Source organism: Rhinolophus ferrumequinum, chromosome 23 (assembly GCF_004115265.2).
Source record: "Rhinolophus ferrumequinum isolate MPI-CBG mRhiFer1 chromosome 23, mRhiFer1_v1.p, whole genome shotgun sequence".
Lineage (NCBI taxonomy): Eukaryota > Metazoa > Chordata > Mammalia > Chiroptera > Rhinolophidae > Rhinolophus > Rhinolophus ferrumequinum.
The window spans coordinates 19,473,822-19,491,403 of NC_046306.1; the positions used below are offsets into that span (position 1 = coordinate 19,473,822).

Here is a 17,582-nt window from a genome sequence, read left to right on the forward strand (position 1 = left end):
ATAAGTTCTATGGAACCAAAAGATTGACCAGGAATAACGCTCCACTGCTGGTGCTGAGGCATCACCAGCTCCATATTACAGGCACAATACACCATTCTCCTGGTCCCATAACCTGTGACTCACGAAGCATCTTGGGCAGGGGGGCCAAAAAATCACAGGGCTGAACCTGGGACCCCAAAAGGCTCACTCAGGGAAATCTCGGGAAGTCCAGAGAGTGACGGTGTCACAGTGTCACAGCAGGAGTGACGTCCTAGGTCGAGGCTAACCCACCGAGAGCTGCCCAGGTGCAGCAGTGCTCTCAGTCCACCATGCCTGGTGCAAATCACCCTGTGATGTGTCCACCAACTTCGCTGCTCATTCTGCAGAACCTGGCATGCCCCCGCCAACTTCCCTCCGGACACTTCTCTTCCCCCACCTCCAATGTGGGGCGTACCTCCATCAAGGCTGCGGGACATGGTGTACCGTTTGCTGGAGGAACGCTCAAAGAAGGGTGCGGGCCGGTCGATCAGGGCACTGGCCTGGCGGGTCTGTGCCTGGGTCCTCCCGCTATACCGGAATTTGGAGCCCATCACCAGGAAGCCCTTGGGTGGGGGCTCGGGGGACACCAGCCTGCAGTGGAGGAATAGAAGTGAGGAGGCAGGATCAGGCCTGCATTGCCAGGCCCAAGGCTGGACCGTAGCTGGCCTTTCATTCCATTGTCCCATCAGCTAGGACAACTCTAAGTCGTCCAGGAGGGGAGAGACTTGGGGAAAGAGAAGGGGGCCCTTTCTTAGGGTCCCTGCAAGCTCCTCCACCTGTTCTCCCCGCCTCACGAAACACAGACGTCACCCACACATACACTCACGGCCTCTGTCTCAACCCCGGTTGCGCCACCCCAGGGTCAGGCTCACCGGAAGAACGTGTGGTGCTCGATGCAGACCTTCCACAGTCTCTTGGCTGACCGGTGGTTTGGGAGCTTAAAGCCAATCGTGCTCTCAAACTGCTCATACTGCAAAACCAAGGGGGGTAGGTTAGAAGCAAGACCTGGGCCCACTCTCATCACCAATCCATCCTTTCATCCTTTCTGCACCCCTTCCTTCGCAGGCATATGCAACTCTGTTCTGGTCATCACTTATTCATTCATTCATTCATTATTATTTATTATTTAAAAAGAGATCATTTTGGATACTGACAAGGTTATGAAGGGAATGAACAGAGATGTGTGATGTGACAGAGAATACCTGTGTAGGCGCAGGGGTTGGGTACTTTTTTAGAAAGAGTGATCAGGGAATGCCCTCTAAATAGGTGATCTTCGAGCAGACATCTGAAGGATGGGGAAGGAACCAGCTATCTGAGAAGGTGGGAAGAGAATTCCAAGTAGAATGAAGATCAAAAGCAAAGGGCGCAAGTTGGGAAAGAGCTTGCTTTTTCAAGGATTTCAGAGAAGGCCAAAGGGGCAGGGGGCAGTCAGGCGGAGATGTGTGGGAAAGGCAGGTAGCCAAAGACAGCACAAAAGCTAAAAAGAGCTTTTAAAATGTTTAAGCAAGGAGTGGGGGTGGGTTTGACAGGCCTAATGGAAGGGACTTTTAAACTCTCTTTATCAGCTACAAGGGAAATGACCTGGTGTGACAGTGGAAGCAGGGAGACCAGTAAGAAAGGCATTATAGAGCTGTAGAGAAGAGATGGTGGCTGTTGGTGGTTGGGGCAGTGGAAAGGAAGCAGCAGATGGGTTTGCATTCATTCTAGAGATGGAACCAAATGGACCTTCTGGTGGGTGAGATGTGGAGGTTGGACGAATACACGTTTGCATGTGTGTGTCTATGTGTATCTTCTTAGTATGTGTACGTACTGGAGTACTACACGTAAGCAAACACAGGGACATGTATTCGTTGATTTATGGAACCTGAATATATATGGTTATCTTGATGTGTGTGAGTGCGTGTGTGAGTGTGTGTGCGTGCGCGTGCACGCACATGCATGTGCAGGCACATACCTGAGATGTCAAGTCTCTGGAGAGAGCCCCAGCAGAAGCGGGATCTCTCCCTTCCCAGCACCCCATGTATCCTGGGTAGGAAAAAGCTCAGGCCCAGATGCCATGGTCTTTTCTGTTCTAGTGAATTCCAGTGAGGGGAGGGGTTACCAAGGCACTCACCTCCCCGGGCCGGATCTTAATGTAAAAGTTACTCCTCTTGTAAGATATCTTGAGAATCTTGGGCCAGGCGAAGCGGTTGATCCTCAGGCGGTCCCGGTAAATGAGCAGGCCGTTGGCACAGACTCCTAACATAATGTCAATGCCCTCAGAGTCCTGCATGAGAAGGGACCATGGAACCGCAGGCCAGGACTGCACACCTGGGGCACCCTGCCACCCACCCCCAAAATCTCTCCCTGGGCACTGCCGATAAATGAGTCCTCAGGAGCAGGACGACTTCCAGCCTCCAGGCTGGAGTCCACGGACCAATCCCTCACACATTCAGTCATTCACTCTTTCGTTTTGTCATTTATTCATCCACTTACTTGTTCTACCATTGTCTCTGTCTATCACTCAAGCACGTATTCACCAGGCAAACATTTAATGGTACGTATTCAGTGCTAGGCCATATGTTACATGCTAGGGATATGGAAATAAATTAAGGCCTTGTCTTTCCCTCATAACGCTCCCAATCTAGTGGTGGCATACACCTGTTCATAAATAAATATAAGGAGAAAATGATAAAGATCATGATAAAGGATGATGGAACTTCAAGGAATAGAAATGAGAAAAGGCTTCAGGTTGTCAGGAACACAGGGTCTGGCTCACCAAGCCCCCCAGAAAGACCTAGCAGTTCACCAGGGGCACCTCCCAGATTCTAGGGGGACCCTGGCACCCAGTGGTACCTTGGCATGGTGCAGGTCTACTCCATACATGGAAAGTTTCTTGGCGTTCTCTAGGAAGTGGATTTCTGCTTCTCCTGGGGTCATGCCCCTAAGGGAAAGAAAGTGATCACAGGCGGTTGTGGGAAAGGCCCAGCCCTGAGTTCTGCTGCCTGAAGGGGGCCACAATCAGAACCTGTGATTCTGGGACGGCGGAAGTGGGAGTGGGCATATAGCTAGGCCTCACCCAGTCCCTGCCCTCTGTTCTCAGTGCAGGACGGTGCACCCTCAGGCCCCACTTCAATTCAACTAACCCCTGTCTCCCACCAAAGCTCAAGTTCAATCTTGTTTCCTCCAGGAAGCATTCATGGGCTGAGGGGGGAGTCGGGATTTTTGCATCATTCTGCCACTGAGCTAAGTGTGAGCCATAAATTCTGCTTCTCCATGACTGTGAAACCATTGTGGAAGACTTTGTTCATCACAATCACCCAGGGGCTCCTAAATTAACTACCTGCATAAGATATTTGTCTCAGAATATTGTGTCAGAAACCACTTAAGATCCCCCGAGGAACAGGTGCACATTCTTCTCTCTGAAAAGAAGGGTTATGTAATCCAAGTTCCTTCTTTGCTTTGGCTGCCAGGAAACCATATGTCTTACACTTAGTCACAGCTAACATTTATTGAGTACTACATGTGGTTACTGTTCCAAGCACTTTACATGTCTGAACTCACTGAACCCTCAAAACAATTCTATAAGGGTATTATCATTATTCCCATTTTACAGATGAGGAAGCTGTGGCACAGAGAGGTCGAATAAGTTGCCTAAGGAATGTCAGCATTTGAATCCAGACAATGTAGCTCCAGAGTTTTTATTCCCAGCCACTACACTTACATCTATTGCATATCCTCTGGGCCTCAGTTTCCTCTGCTCTGTCGACCTCAGTGAGCTTCTGTGTGGCACATCTGCACACTATCTGTCAATGTGCTCTAAGTCAAAAGAGCTGTCAAAGCTAAAAGGATGGGGGTCGGCCGGGTGGCTCAGTTGGTTAGAGTGTGAGCTCTTAACAACAAGGTTGCCAGTTCGATTTCCACATAGGATGGTGGGCTGCGCCCCCTGCAACTAAAGATTGAAAGCAGCAACTGGACTTGGAGCTGAGCTGCACCCTCCACAACTAGACTGAAGGACAACGACTTGGAGTGGATGGGCCCTGGAGAAACACACTGTCCCCCAATATTCCCCAATACAATTAAAAAAAAAAAAAGCTAAAGAGATGGCCATTAGCATTTCTCTAGCCCATACGAATCTGAACTTCTTTCTCTGAATTACAGGCTCTGATATTGCAGGTTCCATTCCAGGCCACTGCAATGAAATGAATATTGCACTAAAGCGAGTCCCACATGTTTTTTGGTTTCCCAGTGCATACAAAAGTTCTGTTTACACTATACTGTAGTCTATTAAATGTGAAATAGCATTATATCTAAAAAAAAAAATGTACATAACTTAGTTAAAAATATCGTATTGCTAAAAAATGCTATCATCTGAGTCTTCAGCAAATCATAATCTCTTTGCTGGTGGAGAATCGTACCTCCAATTTGTAAAAAAATGCAGTAAAGTGCAGTAAAACGAGGTATGCCTGTATTCTAACTCTTGCAAATCCCTAACACATTCTTACGAGCTACAACAATGAAGACGAAAAAATGGCAGGCAGGCCCTCACTCTCTAGTCCTGAGCCAGGCAGACACTGCTAACCATTTGTACAGTTCCAGCATCCTACTCAATACAACAACAGCCATTGCTAACCAATCAGAATTGGTGTACAAGTCTGAGAGAGACATATTTGCCACCCTGACCTAGCATTCCATCACACCCCAGCAGGCTTTCTTCTCCACATACATGATCCCTCCAAATCTGGCCCTGGGCACCCAGGACACAAACTTCCTCATTCCCTCCCTCCTCGTTAGCAATGAGATGACACCACCATATGTAGGTAATTATTTGCTAACTCCTAGAACAAGGTGCTTTCCTCTGCACAATCAACTATTCAACTGCTGGAATCACAGAGAGCAACAATTATAGTCGACAGGCAGTGTGTCTTTACTATGTGCCACTCAGTCCTCCCCAAACCCTCCAAGATAGGTTTTATTAGCCCCCACATTGAACAGATGAGGAAACTAAAGTGTAGGGAAATGAAATGACCTTTCTAAGATCCCCTGGTTAAAAAGTGGCAGAGCCAGGGGCTGGCCTGGTGGCTCAGGCAATTAGAGCTCCGTAGTCCTAACTCCTAAGGCTGCCGGTTCGATTCCCACATGGGCTAATGGGCTCTCAACCACAAGGTTGCGGGTTCAACTCCTCGAGTCCCGCAAGGGATGGTGGGCTCTGACCCCTGCAACTAAGATTGAACACGGCACCTTGAGCTGAGCTGCCTCGTGGATGGCTCAGTTGGTTGGAGCGCGTCCTCTCAACCACATGGTTGCCGGTTCGACTCCCATCCAAGGGACGGTGGGCTGCGCCCCCTGCAACTAGCAACGGCAATTGGACCTGGAGCTGAGCTGCGCCCTCCACAACTAAGACTGAAAGGACAACAACTTGAAGCTGAACGGCACCCTCCACAACTAAGATTGAAAGGACAAACAACTTGACTTGTAAAAAAGTCCTGAAAGTACACACTGTTCCCCAATAAAGTCCCAATAAAATCTTTAAAAAAAAAGGTGGCAGAGCCAGAAGGTGAACCCAGGCAGTCCGGCTTTAGAGTGCAAGCTTTTAACTGTTATGCCATGACTGAGACATCAGGACGCTGACTTACCCAAGGACACACAATAGTTACTATTATCTCCAGTTGGGAGATAAAGAGACTGATTCTCAGAGGCCGAAGATGGGGAATCATCACCCTCAGAGAAGCTTAGAACCTGAGGTCCCAAGAGGTCATTTAAGGTCACACAGATAGTTACTGTCATTCCCATTTGATGAGACGACTTGGCCTCAGATTTGCAGCTCAGATTAGCAGCAGAGCCAGGTGGGGTACTTACAGCAGAGCATCTGGGGGCCTAGCGGGGAAGGTCTGGGAGTCAGGGAAGGCCCTCTCACCTGTACGTTTTGTGCAGCTCCATGATCCTCTCTTCCAGCTCACGGGTCTGGTTCGGGGCGAAGCGGAGCTCACTGACATAGTTGCCCACGTGTTCCTCGGCGTCATAGTCCCCCAGCTCAGCCTGCACGGCGTAGGAGCCCAGCAGGGCATGCGTGACGAAGGAGCAGGGAAGCCGGCCTGTGATGATGTCCGCCCGCAGCTGCAGGCACAGGTAGTATCTGGAGATAGGGGAGAGTGGCCATGGGCACGGCGCCCCCTTCCCCCCAGATGCCGCAAGCACCGCTGTCCACCGATCGATCCATCAGAACTAAGCTGATCGACCCTCAGCTCAGGAGAAAAGGAATGATCCTCTAACCCGGCATGTCACGTGTCGGTCACTTGGGTGTGTCCGATGAGACGGTTTTGCACCGTTTCATATGACTTGCAGCATTTCTGTTCATGTCTCAATTTGAGAGCTTTTTCCTACTGTGGGATTAGTTTCAATCTCTAACTCAGTTTCAAGATAAACAGGATTACTTTGGCCATTTTTTTTTAATGTCATATATTTTTGTTTATACAATTAATGTATTTCTGATTGTGGAAAAAAATGTAAACTTGAGAGGTGACTCTAAACTCCCTCCTGATGTCCGTTCTCAGTCCTAATCCTCTCCCCCAGAGGTCAGCCCTGTTATCTGTGCTGTGCTAGACCTTTTTCCTCCATGGACACAGAGAGAAATGCACGTGGCTTTGATTCATGGACATGGTCTCAAATGCTACATCTGATTCGACAGCTCGCTCTTCACACCCGACTCGGGGCCTTAGCGCCCCTCCCAGGTTACCCTGCGACTTGACTCATTCGTTTTAACTTCTGTACAGCACGTCCACAGCCCAGACGGGCCCATTTGCCAATGTTTTCTCAACACTTTTTATTTTGCCTCTAGCTCTAAGTGAATTGTCTAAAAATAAATTGGTTTAAAAGAAACATTTCCAACCACCAGGCCATGATTTTTTATAACTTTTATGCATGCTTGGATGATTTTACAATTTTTAGAACCATTTAAAACCATTTTTTATTGCTTTTTCGGTTATAGTGTATTAAAAAAAAAAGTTTCGGTCCATTCTCCACCAGCGATGACTCCTTGCCCATTTTGCTGTTTCACCATTTTTTTTTCCATTGCCTGTGTTTTATTTTCTTTTAAGTGGATTTTACTTAATGTAATTTTTCCTGCTCGTGACATTACTTTGCAGTCTGAATTGAAACGCTGGCAAAAAGTACGTGCAGCCCCAGTGTGTGCTCCGGGCTAAGGCAGAATCAGCAGCCAACTCAAATATCACACACCCCAAATGTGGACCTATGGGCATTTTGTTCAAGTCGAAAAATTCGGAAATTACTGCCCAACATTCTACCCAATATTTCATTTCAATCAATTTGTCATTTTGATCAGTTTATTTAGGACCTGAATATTTTTTACTAAGTATAAATCATCCCCATCCCCTGGGGTCATCCATGCTGGGCAAGGCTAACTTCTTCCCTTCTGGGGACCCTGGAAGCCCCATGCCCAGGGACTGGCACAAAGAGACACCAGTGGGCGATACCAGGGGCGTGGGGGCTGAGCTGGTCTAAAGCTCCCAATCCCCTTGGGAATGGAGCCCCACGCCGCCCTCAGGGCTAATGAGGCCCTTCCATTCCAGGGACAACTATCTTATCTCTCAAGGTCAAAGTGAGCATCTTGACCTTGGAGGTTGCCTGGCAAACAGGCAGCTGAATTCAGGAGGGACCCAATGGGAGAGAGGGGCTGCTTCAGTGGCCCCTCCCCTGCTGTAGGAATAACTGAAAGCCCACATCTTGTTGTTGATGGGAGTGCACGTCCCAGCCCATGGAAGACACAACCCCAGGATATCAGGAAGTGAGGCTGACTCTTTGGACGGGGCTTAGATAAAAAGAAGGGCCTCTCCCTGTTCTGGTTTGCAGAGGCAGGATGAGCCCCATAGAAGCTCTCCTCCTGGAGGATGCTTTGCACCCCCTTTCAATCTTCAAGCCCCATTATCTACTGGCCTTGAGGCACAATGAGACTGCAGATACAATCCTTGTGCACCCCAGCAGCCAGGCTTCCCTCCGGGGGGATGGTATCGCATGCCTGTTTGACCCCCACATGCCTGATGTATGCACAGAACAGCACATAGGACCAAACTCCCACATGCAAAGGCAGCTGCACACTACTCTCCGCTTATTCTCAAAGTCAAAAACTGGTGGCGCACCAAGCACATCAGATCTTCAGATGTGTTTGGCTGGTCCCACCCAGAGATGACCCACACCACGTTTTTCAAAAAGTTTGAATTAGGGGTGGCCAGCTAGCTCAGTTGGTTAGAGCATGAGATCTGAGCAACAAGGTTGCCGGTTCAATTCCCGCATGGGATGGTGGGCTGCGCCCCCTGCAACCAAAGATTGAAACCGGCGCCTGGACTTGGAGCTGAGGTGCGCCCTCCACAACTAGATTGAAGGACAACAACTTGACTTGGAGCTGATTGGTCCTGGAAAAAACACACTGTTCCCCAATAAAGCCCTGGAAATACACACTGTTCCCCTTCCCCAATAGAAATCTTAAAAAAAAAAAAAAAGTTTGAATTAGTTGCCGACATTTAAAAATTGTAATTTTTATTCTCCAATCTCTAGCTTCACTTCAACCACCGGGCCCAATTCCCACATGGCCGTGATTGCCTGAGTTGATGGCATCTGGCCTCTCGATTCACATGGGTCCTCACTGCTCCCTTGTAACCCCTCCCACTCAGAAGTCAAGGGCCAGCTGCCATTGACCACTGTGTTTGCGTCCCTTTCTCTTGCACTGAGTCACTTCCTTTGTTGATGCTGTCTGCCTGGCCTTGGCAGGCACCTGAGTTTGCAACTGGCATCATATGCCACCCCACGTCTCCCATGGCCAGCCACCTGCCCCTCCCTCCACAGCCCTCACCTCGTTATGTCTTCTGTCAGCTGAGCAGGGTCCGGGGGGTAGAACTTGACTGTGAAGGCAAAATTCCAGGGGCTGCCTGAGAGAAGAAGACGGGGGAAAGCTCAGAGAGTATCACTCCAGTGGACGGCCCACACGAATCATCCCGTCAGCAATTTCCAAATCTTCTAGCTCTAATCTCAGGACAATCCAATCAGGGAACCTGGAACATTATTTCACTTGACAGCTGAGAAGACTGAGGCTCAGGTTAAGACTTGTGAATAAGGTAGACAGACAGAAAACCAACGGTGCACGCCAGGCATACCGGGCACACTGTTAATTACTTGACCAATATTGCTTCGTTACACGTCCCAACAACCCTGTGAGGAAATCCTATGATTAGCCCTGTTTTGCAAATGAGGACAGCGAGGCCCAGTAAAGTGGCCAGCCCAAGATCACCCAGCTAGGAAGTGGTGGTGCCGGGATTCTGACCCAGGTCCCCTAGCTCCAGGGCCCTTGCTCCCTCCTCTTCACCACAGTCTATGCCACAGGATGTTAAATGGGAAGACTAGAGAGTCCCACATTCAGCAGGTTTCCTAACGTCAGACTTCTCAGAGCTCTCACGCTGCCTTTGTAAATCGTACCTCTCTAAAGGTGACGTGCATTCAAGAGTTTCCAAAACTTACTTGACCTGCTGTCTCCATTTTTTATAATGCAGATTAATGTTCCCCAAAACACACTTTGGAAAACCCTGCCCTATACCATTTTAACTCCATCTCAGGTGGCAGACTTGGGTTATAAACAAGACCGAAAAGGCAAACAGGATGGATTAAAAGTAACAAAGGACATGTCACAGGGATAAATGTTAACCTCCACATGTAGATATGACAAACTCATGGTACATATATGGAAAATAGAGAGAATTAAAGGCTGAGATTTTAGCTGGCAATAAACTCTGCAAGCCAAGGGAAGGGAGGACCACTTAAGGGAGAAAAGTTGGTGGGGGGTAGGGAGATGGGGACGTGGGGGGAGAGGGGAGAGAGGAGGGAAAAGAGAGAGAGAGAGAGAGAGAGAGAGAGAGAGAGAGAGAGAGAGAGAGAGAGGTGTTGATGAAAGGCTGCAATCCAGAACAATGGGTAGACCACCTCTGGGGTATTTCGGGCTCCTCGCTCTAAAAAGGCTCCTGACAAAGTGAAAAAGCAAGGCCCATCCGGGGCTGGGCAGTGGTCATGAAGGGCTGGAGGCCATGCTGCGACTACCAAGCTTATCCCTGTGGTCATCACCATCTTCACCATAGAGCTGCCACGTCTCCAACACTTACCAAGCGCTGGGCTAAGAATGTTAAACGCATGTACAGGGATTTAATCTTCATAATGAAAACCATCCTGAGGTTGACTTTCCTTCACGTAGATGAAGATTGTGAGAGGTTAAGTCACTCTTCCAAGGTCACTCGGCTGGTCAGCGGTAGAAAACAGAGGTCTAACCTCTGGTCATTTGATCCCAGAACCCAGGCTCCAGATCACAGCTGAGTCCTTGGAAAAAGTAGCCTCGCTTCAAATAACCCCTCTCTTGGAAATAACAACAACAACTAATACATACCGGATGCTACTTGTGCAGGTACCATTTTAGGTGTTGTGCACCTAATAACTCATTTCATCCTTACAACAACCCTAAAGGTAAGTACTATGATTCCTCCCACTGTATAGATGAGGAGACTGAGGCACAGAACAGTTAAATAACACACGAAGTAGTGATGGAGTCAGGAATCAAATCCTGGCAGTCTGGGCTCTCTGTCTCTTCTTTAACCATCACACCAGACTGCCTCGGGAAGCCCCTGCTATGTGCCAGGTACCGTTCACCCATGCGTCATGTGTCACTCCCACCTTGTAAGGTAGACATCAATAATCCACTTGACAAGGAGAAGCAGGAGCCCCGAGAGGTGGAGGAATTGCCCCCCAGTGCCCTAGGTGATGGGTGCAGAGATTTGGGAGGAAATATACCCAACAAGACACAAGGACTGTGGTGCTACCTTCAGAAGCCTGGGGGCCCTGTCTCAAAGAAAGAACGGGAGTAAATGACTGCTCCATGGGGTTCCCAATAAACAGGACTGGAATGACAGAGTGAAAGCCACAGGGGTAGGGACAGAGTGGTCGCTCTGCTGAAGGAGGCAGCACTGTTCTTTGCTGACTTGAGGGGACTGACGGCCTGCCCTGGGGAGGGAGCTGAGACTCCACGATTCTGTCAGCTGCTTCTCTTTTCCAAGCTCCCGGTCCTTCTCAAACACTGCACACTGTATGTGGTCTGGTTCTTTCAAGCATGAGAGCCAGGCCTCCCAGGCAGGCTGGGGCTCCCGGGGACAGCCTGAAGCCCAGGCCTTGGGCCGTGTCGGCTCCAGAGGAGCGTGCTCCATCTGTGTGCCTGCCTCTTTGTCTCCAAGTGACAGGAAGAATTCCTCGAGCCCCCTCCTGCAGAGTCAGCTGGCATCCCTGGGCCCAGCTGCCTGCTGTCATGGCAACAGGCTCGCTATAGCTTTTTAGCCCAGGGACCAGAGAGTCCAAGCAAGGGAGAAGGCTGTGTCGGCTTCAGATCTCCCCTTACTGTGTGGCCCCTGTCTAAGGCCACCGACCTCCCCCTTCTGCCATTTGAAGGCAGCCCCATCCCTCCCAGCCAATGTAAAGGACGGCGGTCAGCCTGCTCATGTGTCTTCGCCCCAGGCCTGGAAACCATGGCAGGATGGTGTTGGGAGGCCAGAGCTCACAACTTGGCTCAGCCTTGCTCTGTGACCTTGGGTAAGTAACTGGCTCACTCTCTAGGCCTCAGTTACCCTCTGTTAAATACAGGAGATGGCTAAAATCAGGGATGGGTAGGGCAGCTGCTTGGCTCAGTGGTTAGAGCACAGTGCTCATAACACCAAGGTCGCCGGTTCGATTCCCACATGGGCCAGGGAGCTGCATCCTCTAGATTGAAAATGACAGCTTGACATGGAGCTGATGGGTCCTGGAAAAACACACTGTTCCCCAATAAAAAAAAAAAAAATTAAAATTAAAAAATCAGGATGGGCCTAACTTTCTCCTGACACATTCACTCCTGTCAGCCGGAAGTGGCCTTTGGCGCTGTGTGGGCCAGGATTCTGAGCTGAGTCAACTGTCACTGATCACTGAAGCCTTCACCCTGGACAGGAGAGCGGCTGTTTACAGGCCATCAGCTTGCCGCCTTGTCCTAGGTGACTCCGCAGGTCCCTTCCAGGGTTGACATCCTGAAGGCATCTGTGATCCCGCTGCTAACCTGCTGTGTGACCCTGAACAGTCATTTCTCTTGTCCAAGCCTCAGGCTTCTCATCTATAAAACAACGTCCTGCCTTCCTGAAGTCTTCCACGAGGAGCAAAGGAACTCACGGGTCTGAATGCACTTCCCAAAGTAGGAGGGAACAGCACAACTTCAGCCCTCGGGCCTGGAGCCCTAGCCCACCCTCCCACCTCATTTCCAACCACCGTAGGCCACTCACTCCGGATCTGCTTCTTGATTTCCTTGGAGGGGTCCAGCCAGTTCTGCAAGAGAAGATAGAGTTCTTTAGAGTAAAGGAGAAGAGGACCCGGACAGGGCTAGGAGAGAGAAACATTCTGAAATGGCCCCAATAGCCCCCAGCAGGGAATACCCTTCCCTGGCTGAACTTTCTGGGTCCTTTTCCTTGGGACTGGGGAGTGAGGGAATGAGGTCTGGATTCACCACAGGGCCCTGAAGCGGGCATTCTCCTGAGACAGCACGGTGAACGGGTAATGCAGCTGCGGTGAGACTGCTTGGAAAGAGGAAACTCATACCGGAGCCTCTCAAGAGTGGGGGGATGTGCCTCAGTTCCCCCAGGAAGCTGAACCATGGCTCTCCAGATAGCCATCTGGGGGTGACTTGCGGGTCCCCAAAAAAGGACTGTGGTGGAATAGGGTGGAGACAGAGAACCGAGGAGAAATAGGACTGGCTGCACCTTGGGGACGTGCAAACAGAAGGCGTCTAATGAAGATCTGAGGACTGAGGGAAGCTATGAGACAGCAACAGGACCATGGTGCCTAAGGGAAGAGGCCTCCCCTGCCAGCCCTGCACCCCAGCCCAGCTACCTTCTGGCTGTCAGCGTCACAGAAGGTCAGGCCAAAGTAGTCCTTCTCCAGGAGGTTGAGGTGCTCGCAGACCAGATCAAACAGCACCTGGCCCCGGCCATGTTTCTGAAGAAGAGAACAAAGCTGCTGTGAGGCCGGAGCATACCTCGGGGTGGGGGGGGGGCAGGGAGACACCCCCGGCTCCACCAAGACAACCTGAAAACCCCAAGAGCCTTCCGATGACCTGGCTCTGACCCTAACGCCCAGCCCCATTGGGGTCCATCCTAGACTTCAGACCTGCTGGGGGCTTGGGGGCAGTTGGAGGGGGTGTGTGGGGGGGCGGTAACTGATTTCTCCTTCCTTTACAGCAATTAAGAGAAAGAGCTAACTTAGACCCAAGGAGCAGAGAACGAAAAGTCTAAGCTTGGGGTACGAAAAGAACAGAAGAGCCTCTGGAAAAGCCACATGGTCCCAGGACTCAGCGTCACCGTGCGACTCACCTCCCCAGCCCTTCCCCTTAACTAAGGCGGAGCGCAATCCAGGGCAGCCCAGCCTGGAGTGCCAGCCCCACCTGGGCAGCAGGTAAGGTTTCACAGGAGGAGCTCATGGGGTCTACATCAGCCTCAGGTGGAAGCAGCCCCGTTAGAGCCACCTTCTCACAGTCCCATACGACCAGACTTGGTACCTCTCTGAACACCATCTGGGCCCGAGGATTCCGAATGGCGAAGCCCAGAACCTGGCTGGATACCCCAACCCACAGGGGTGAAGATGAGCACAGTAAAGTGACCCCAGGGCAGGAGGAGTATGAAGCAGTCACCACTCAAAGAGGCAGGGGCCTCCAGAGGGAGGGAGAGGTCCCTGTAAGGTCGAGCTCGGTCCTGGGGACCGGGACCAGGCCTGACTGTGGAGAGCAGCTGTGGAAAGTCAAGGTTCCTGAGCCAGGAGGGGTTCTTCAGGGAGAGTGGACCTGGCCTCAGCCAAACCCTCTGCGCTCTTCCAGCGCGGGCTGACAGAGCATCTTGGGGCCAGTGTGGGCAGTAGAAGAGGCAGAAGAGATCCCTTTCTTTCTTATGCCCAGGAGTAGGCAAGATGTTCATCCTGAAACCCTTCTACAGAAGAAATCAACATTAAAAAAAGAAAAACAAACAAAACCAACCCTGCTAAGAAGAGGGACCCGGCCACGCAGGGCTCAGACGTAAGTCCTGTCCCTTCAGACCAGGGCAAGGGGCAGAAAGGGAGGTGGCTCCTGTAACTCCCGGCAGCCAGGCCAGCCTGTGGATGCTTCCATACACATGGAGACGGCTAGGAATGGTGCCTAGACTGGGGAAAAACCCTCTAAGGCGGCAAGCGAGAGCGCAGAATTAGGGTGGGAGTCTGAGCCTATACAGGAAAGGGGAGATCCTAAATGCAGGGCCAGAAGGGCTGACCCCAGAGAGGAGGTCTGTGCCCTGCCACCTACTGTGGGATCGGACCATGCCACCGGGTTTCTACACAGCCTGGGTGAGTGTGTCCTTCCAATGGCTGCCTCCCTATGCCTGAGGGACACCCTTACCATGGAACCTCAAGTGGCCAGTTTGTCCTGAAGACCAGAGGCGGTGTCCTGGACAGGGTGGGTTCATAAGGGAGGACCCCTCTCTCCACCCAACAAATACATACAAATGGTTCTAGCTGAAACATCAGTATCTGCTCGGTGAGACTGCAGAGCCCGGTTCCTGGGCATACCAGGCACCAGGTCTGCCTTTGATGGTGGCTCCTTGCCAAGGTACAGTTACCCTGAAAAACCTTTTCCTGGCACCAGCCTGGTGCCTCGTCTAATTCTATTTGCAATCATAACAGGCCTCTCCGGGCCTCGGTGCCACCATCTGTACGAAGGAGAGCTGGTCAGGTCATGGCTCTGGGACGCTGCAGTGGGTCCAGGACTCCATGAAAAATGGATGCCCTCTGGGTTGGCCCAGGCTGAGTGCACCCAGAAGCCTGCCCTGGCTCGCAGGCCAGCTGGCCGGGGACAGGGCATGTGGCATTGGGTGCTTCCTACCTCCACTTCACACTCATACTCAGAGGCATCGAGCAGAGTGACTCGGCAGATGGCACTCTTGTATTTCTTGGCGATCTTCTGGGGCGATTTCTGGGCCTTGCTGGGCGTGGTCCTCTCTGACAGGCCATCGGCCTCCCCGTAATCCTTCTCCTCCATGTCTAGGCTCTATAGGTCCAACCAGGGGAAGAGTTTTGTTAGCCGCCTTGAAATCTTAGCCTTTCATCTAAATGAGATGCGATAAGGACGCAGCTGGGGCTAAGACGGACCCCATCATCAGAGCCACTGCCCTCCAAGTTCCCCGGGGTGACCAGGGTCTATGGTGGGTGTGGGGAGGAGGAGAGACATAGCTTCCGGGTGCAATGGGGTGGCTCACGTGAGGGGTCCACTGCTTCCCCGCAGGCCCCTGCTCCTGTGGGCAGCCTCTGCAGGCGGGAGCACCACACAAAACCAAACCCGGTGGCCAGAGCGGTCCTGTCTCCCTAGAACACTGCACGAGGTATCAGGGCCTCCATCTGCTCTCCTCCTTCTTGGTCTGTCATTGGGTCTAGCGCGAGGCTGGGAACTTAGGGACTGAGCTCACAGAGGAAAGAGACGTCAGAGCCCTGTCCTGTCCTCCTAACTCTACCACTGATGACCTCGATGACCTTGGCCAAGTCCCTGCCCTCTCGGGGCCTGTCGTGAAGGAAGGGAAGTGTGAATTCAATGGCTAGGTGATCCCTCGAGTCCCCTGTAGCTTCAGGGTGATGAATTTTACTCCGGGGCCACACTGGGCTTGCCAAGCTAGAATGGATAGGCTCAGTGGGCAGGAGAATAAGGTTGAAAGAACATGGGTTTTCGAAATCAGATCTAGGTTCGACTTCCACCTCCGTCACTTCATAGCAATGTGACTTCGGGTAAGTCACTTCATTCTGTTGCGCCTGTTATCCCCAAGTGTCAAATGGGGGAATTAATAGCTACTGTGTCAGGTTTGGGAGAATGAAATACACAAACGAACACAGTGGCCCCGGCACAGAGCTTGGCAGCTAACGGGCCAGCAATGGCTCTTTGCGTCCGCCTCTCCTCCCCCCAAGGACTGGCCGAGGGCGACGCGCCGGGCAGGAGGAGGCATGCCCACGCTCGCAGGCACACACCTGTTCAGCAGGCCGAGTGTCCTGCTGGGGCGGCTGCTTCTCATTGGAGTTGGCCTCTGGGTGGCCGTGGCCTGCGGGGGTCACAGGGTGGGTTGCAGCAGCAGCAGCAGCAGCAGCCGCCGCCGCCTCAGACGGCTGCGGGGCCTCCTCCTGAGCCTTCTTCACCTCAGAATCAGGGCCTGTCTCTGTTGTCATGGCGCCCAGCACGCCTGCATTGGCATGAAGGAGAACATGTGATGGGGAGAGGGGCAGCGATAGCAGGACAGCACAGAGCGAGAGGGGCAGGAACCTCATGCAGAGAGAGACAGATGGAGACAAATGGACAAAGAGCCACAGAGAGAAGGAAGGAAGGAGGGAGGGAGGGAGGGAGGGAGGGAGAGACAGGAAGTAGGGATGGGGAGAGAGTCAGGAGAAGTGAGGGGTGGGTGAGTGGAGGCGGCTGAGGTCACAGACTCCTCCCTCCCACCCTTGGGTCCATATAGCTCCTGGGGACTCTAATCTCTTGTCCCAGGTCTGGAATGTGGACCCTTCCTAGGGATGATGTGAATCTCTCCAGCGAGCCCCACTCTGCCAAGAGCACAAGACACCGTCAGTGACCACCTCCAGGCAGGGCCTCGGCCAGGCTGCCTCTCTAACCACAGCAGGCCCTGAGCACCCCACTAGGCTACTGGCACACAGTAGCCCCTCAATAAAGGCTGGATCGATGGAACTCAATTCAACCCAAAGAACCCTGGGCCCCGGGCCCTTCCCAGCACTGACTTTAGACAAGGCGCTTCATGGCCCAAGCCTCAGTCATTCCTGCCCCACTGACTTCACAGGGATGGTGTGAGGATGGATCCAAAGGTTCAGACAGGAAGACACTCTTAACAGATGCGTAGCCCTGACAATGCAAATGCCAGGACAACGGGGCTCTGGCCCCAGGTTGGCCACAAATCGGGCAGTCACTTCACCTCTCTAGGACTCATTCAAAAGGCAAGGGACTTGGAGAAATTATCTCTGGGACAGGCTATTCTTAGCACTTTCCCCTCAGAGGAGGAAATGAGATTTCAGAGAATCAACGTACCAGTGCCCAGCTAGTCTGTGGAATAATCAAAGTGCAAAGACAGAAAGGGAGGGAGAATGGCATGGTCCCATGGCACTTGTTAAAAAACAAAACAATAACCTGAACAATGCATCTCTGTGTTTGTACACACGTAGTGAAAGATCTCAAAGGACACTCACAAGCTGTGAAGAGAGGTTGATAATTCAGAAGTGGACAAAGGAAAATGAGAGAGCTCCGTGAGGTACAATAAGAGAGGAAACTTCATTTCTTACGTCATACTTACTTTGGAATTACTTGTATAATTTAAAATATACATATCCTTTTTAACTCACAAGTTGGGGTTCTTTCAAGCAGGTGAAAGCACCCATTCTGACCCCAATCAGTGGATCCTCAAAAAAAAAAAAGTTTGGAACTGAAACCCAGGGAACAGAGAAATAGACAGGAACCC

At 51.5% G+C, this 17,582-nt stretch overlaps 1 protein-coding gene across 20 annotated transcripts in view; it reads right to left on the minus strand.

The window, feature by feature from the left end:
* EPB41L1 (erythrocyte membrane protein band 4.1 like 1) overlaps positions 1-17,582 on the minus strand; it is a 119,409-nt gene that overhangs the window by 37,909 nt on the left and 63,918 nt on the right. For 19 of the 20 annotated variants that reach the window (XM_033094212.1, XM_033094209.1, XM_033094210.1 and 16 more), the window contains 10 exons: positions 16,093-16,301; positions 14,963-15,127; positions 12,949-13,053; positions 12,345-12,387; positions 8,864-8,939; positions 5,915-6,133; positions 2,854-2,941; positions 2,132-2,284; positions 891-988; positions 434-609 (listed from right to left, as the gene is read on the minus strand). In XM_033094212.1, the coding sequence (XP_032950103.1) occupies positions 434-609; positions 891-988; positions 2,132-2,284; positions 2,854-2,941; positions 5,915-6,133; positions 8,864-8,939; positions 12,345-12,387; positions 12,949-13,053; positions 14,963-15,127; positions 16,093-16,287 (1,318 nt within the window). In that variant the 5' untranslated portion in view covers positions 16,288-16,301. Of the gene's footprint in view, positions 1-433; positions 610-890; positions 989-2,131; positions 2,285-2,853; positions 2,942-5,914; positions 6,134-8,863; positions 8,940-12,344; positions 12,388-12,948; positions 13,054-14,962; positions 15,128-16,092; positions 16,320-17,582 lie in introns of those variants that run through there. The other variant, XM_033094205.1, reaches the window with a different exon arrangement.